The sequence below is a fragment of the Antennarius striatus genome, chromosome 15 (assembly GCF_040054535.1).
Source record: "Antennarius striatus isolate MH-2024 chromosome 15, ASM4005453v1, whole genome shotgun sequence".
NCBI lineage: Eukaryota > Metazoa > Chordata > Actinopteri > Lophiiformes > Antennariidae > Antennarius > Antennarius striatus.
The window spans coordinates 17,421,080-17,424,429 of record NC_090790.1 but is presented as its reverse complement, the minus strand read 5'-3'; the positions used below and the strand labels follow the sequence as shown (position 1 = coordinate 17,424,429).

At 42.3% G+C, this 3,350-nt stretch overlaps 1 protein-coding gene across 7 annotated transcripts in view; it reads left to right on the top strand.

Annotated features, from left to right (window-relative positions):
- The first annotated feature begins 821 nt into the window (after positions 1 to 821).
- The window catches only part of fcho2 (FCH and mu domain containing endocytic adaptor 2), a 29,114-nt gene continuing 26,585 nt past the window's right edge, over positions 822 to 3,350 (top strand). For 2 of the 7 annotated variants that reach the window (XM_068334122.1, XM_068334121.1), the window contains exon 1: positions 822 to 1,083. In XM_068334122.1, the coding sequence (XP_068190223.1) occupies positions 1,051 to 1,083 (33 nt within the window). In that variant the 5' untranslated portion in view covers positions 822 to 1,050. The remainder of the gene's footprint in view (positions 1,084 to 3,350) is intronic. The other 5 variants (XM_068334124.1, XM_068334123.1, XM_068334125.1 and 2 more) reach the window with 4 other exon arrangements.

The following is a 3,350-nucleotide window of genomic DNA, read 5'->3' as shown; positions in this document are numbered from 1 at the left end:
TCTTGGGCATTTGTGTATTTATTATAATTTTGTGATGTTTTTCCTGTTGCAAATTTGCAGTATCCACAAACAAGAACATATATGAGGTAGAAACATAATCGTATATGAGTACCACATCTGTGAGCTGACCCCTCAGTGCAAATCAGCAGGTCCACTGTGATTAAATGTACTGTGGAAATTTACTCAACCTCAGAATTGACAGTGATGCAATAAATGTTATTACTTGTATTTACTTAGGCAAGTGTTTTAAGAAGACAATATTTAAGTCATTTAATCAGATTTATCAGGGAACGCACAAAAAAATTAACGAACCACTTGTTCATAGGCATATCCATAGGTAATGTTACTACAGCGGTGGAATGGTACAATCGGTTTAACTGAGGATGTGGCGAATTTTACCAGAGGTGGTCAGCATCATGAGGAGGCGTCCCCCCAACTGCCAGTTCACACTGCATATATTTGGTCTCAAACCGGCAACTTCCGGTCCCCAGTGTCCACTTCCGGTCTCACCGGAAGTGGACCTTGAGGACTGAGCTACTGACGCCCCCCAAGTTCAACCACTGGCACTTTGTATTCAACCTTCTGCTGCTATCCCCATCTTGCACATGGTGTAAATAACTGTCCATAAAGATATACTATGTTGTGTTCGTTTATTTTATATACATGTTGTTTTATATGTCATTTATTAACAACTCTTGGGGCATTACGCGCGGATGAGAAAGTCAGTTTTCCACTGTACAGGAAACTAGTTTGCTGGTCACGTGACAACCCCGGCTTTGAACGTGATGCACCTGAAGGCAGCATCTCGCCCAGACGGCGGCGGCGGATCGTTTGCCGTAGTAACCGCTGTCATTATCCGCCATTGGTAGCGCTGTTTTACGGGAACGAACCCACGGAACATCCGAGTGGAGGTGGAGTCTGTAGGTGGGGAGAAGAGGAAAACGGAGAAAGGCAGATAGAGCAGAAACTGGGGGGACGACGGTGGATGGTTTACGCTTTAAAAGTTGCATTACAACAAATTTAAGTTTGCGCCGAAGAGGAGTGGACAAGATGATAACCCCCTACTTCCTGGAGAATTTCTGGGTAGGTAATTTTTAATTACTGATAGTGGCATTCCGTATTCTCTTGATGTGTTCCCTCCCTATCATGTTCTTGTAGCAGAGTGAAACAACTATAATTTGACAGATATGGTTCGTGATCCTGCTGTCGCTGAAGCAGCGGCGTCCATTGCTGCCATACTCGCTTTTAGCAGTACACCGGCTATCGTTAGTTTTCTCCCTGATTATTATTTTGCCAGCCCGGGGTTTGGGCCTCTGTGTATCTATCTAACTTGAAAACGTAAAGGACTCCACCCTCCGCCTCCACTAATTGGCTATCTCATACTCGCTTGGAACGTTTATGATCGCTTCCTTGACTGCCATTGGTCGAGTGAGCGGTCACTCAAAACTCTCAGCCGGACGCGTCACTTTCTTCCGTCACGAAGTTTCAGTGAGAGCCCAGATGTTTAGTAAGTTAGAGAACAGCGTTAAAACATGAAATTAGCCACAAACGCCTAAAGAAACGTAGCTGTCATACTAATACAACTGGTGCGGTCTTGCGTGTATTAATAATACGGTGTGTCAGCTGTTAGTATTTACTGTCGAAAAGTCCATTCTCTCCTGATTTGACGTGGCTGTGTTACAGCAGGTTGAAAGTAGGCTGTATGTTAGTCACTGATTTGTCTTTCATCTAACTAGTTGACACACAAGCCGTAGATATAATGTCCTTAAAACTGAACATAACTGGTGTTATAACTTGATTATGCAATATTAGCACAGCAACAAAGACGGGACATGTTTTAACCGAATGTTCCCTCATAAACATACAAAGTATTTTCTGTCTTAGGATTGCCATGCTAGTGAAAGCAGCATTATGACAGCTGCGTATAATGTTTACTGGAAAAAAAAATAAACCACATATGAACAATAACCACGTTAATTAACAAGTACGACAGATATGAGAAATGTTTTTCATCAAATAAAACAAGGCTATAATAACCTGATACTGCAATCTCAGAATTATTCAACCACTTAAAGATAAGCGTCTCTTTGCTGCTGTCATTTTTCGCAAACATGATGCATAGCCAGATGCTGGCTTTTGGCAGAATCTTGGCCCATTCCTCTTAGACAAAGACATCCAGCTCTGTAATATTGCTAAGTTTATGAGATTCATCGGCCTTTGGATTTTCTTTAGGATTCATGTAAGGCAATTGTCACAGCCACTCCAGATTGATCCAGGACATCTTCTGAAACCAGTACTCGGTGGACTTTCAGGATCGGCTTGAGATCCTTTCAGAACATCCAGTGATACCCGAGGACATCATTTGTCGTGCTTCATTTTCCAGAACAATTTCTACATCCAGCACGGATGTACAGTAGTGCTGATATGTCAAAGCAGAACTCGTTGTGTTCTGCTTATCACATTTTGCAGTGTTGTTGTGTATTTGTAAACCAGTTCCTCAGCTATAAATGACCTCCGTTCATATTGCATTCTCTCCTTGCCCTTGGGCGGGAAATGCTGATGCTCTAATTTTTAGCTTGATTCAGTGTCACCCACAGGTAGTGAAGGCTGGTGGGAATACTGTTAACTCCAAAGTGTTTTTCTGAAGGGAAAATGTATTAATTAAATGGAAGAAGAGAACTGAGTCAATCCCGATTCTTCAATCTGCCCTTTGTGCCCTGCAGTGAGGCACAAGAGAATCCAGTGATGGCAAACATCAGCTGTGTGTTTAACATGCAGGACACACACACTTGGCATTAGGAGATTCATCCATTTCCCTTTTGACTTGACTACAAATCATCACCACCAGCACACGCATACACACACTCATTGTGCTGCTGAATATGAACCTTTATGCAGCACTACATTTGCTCTGTGGTGTCTGGATGTTCCTGATGTGTTCAGTCGTTTTTCTTGAAGACAAGCGCGCTGCTCACTCAAAGAACTTCTTTAGAAACTAAGAAGTATACTGACTTGGCATCTGATTCGTCGCTGGCTGCAACATTTCCTTTTGTTCGGCTTATTTGCAGATCTCTGAATGCGATTTCCCCTTTTTTCTATGTGCATCAGATTCTTGCATTGTTTCCTAGTTATGAAGTTTTTCACATACAGTCCAAAAAAATACTGAGCAATCTTAGGCAGCAGATTAGCATTTCAGGTAGATAAAAGCAGTGGGAAGTTGACTGAATGTGCTTAATTTTACTTCACATCAATCCTGAGCTGGTGGTTAATGTAGCCTCCTGTATATCATGGGAAAATAAGATGGCAGTGTGATAAGCAAACAGTGCTGACGCTGCTAACGGCCTGAAGAT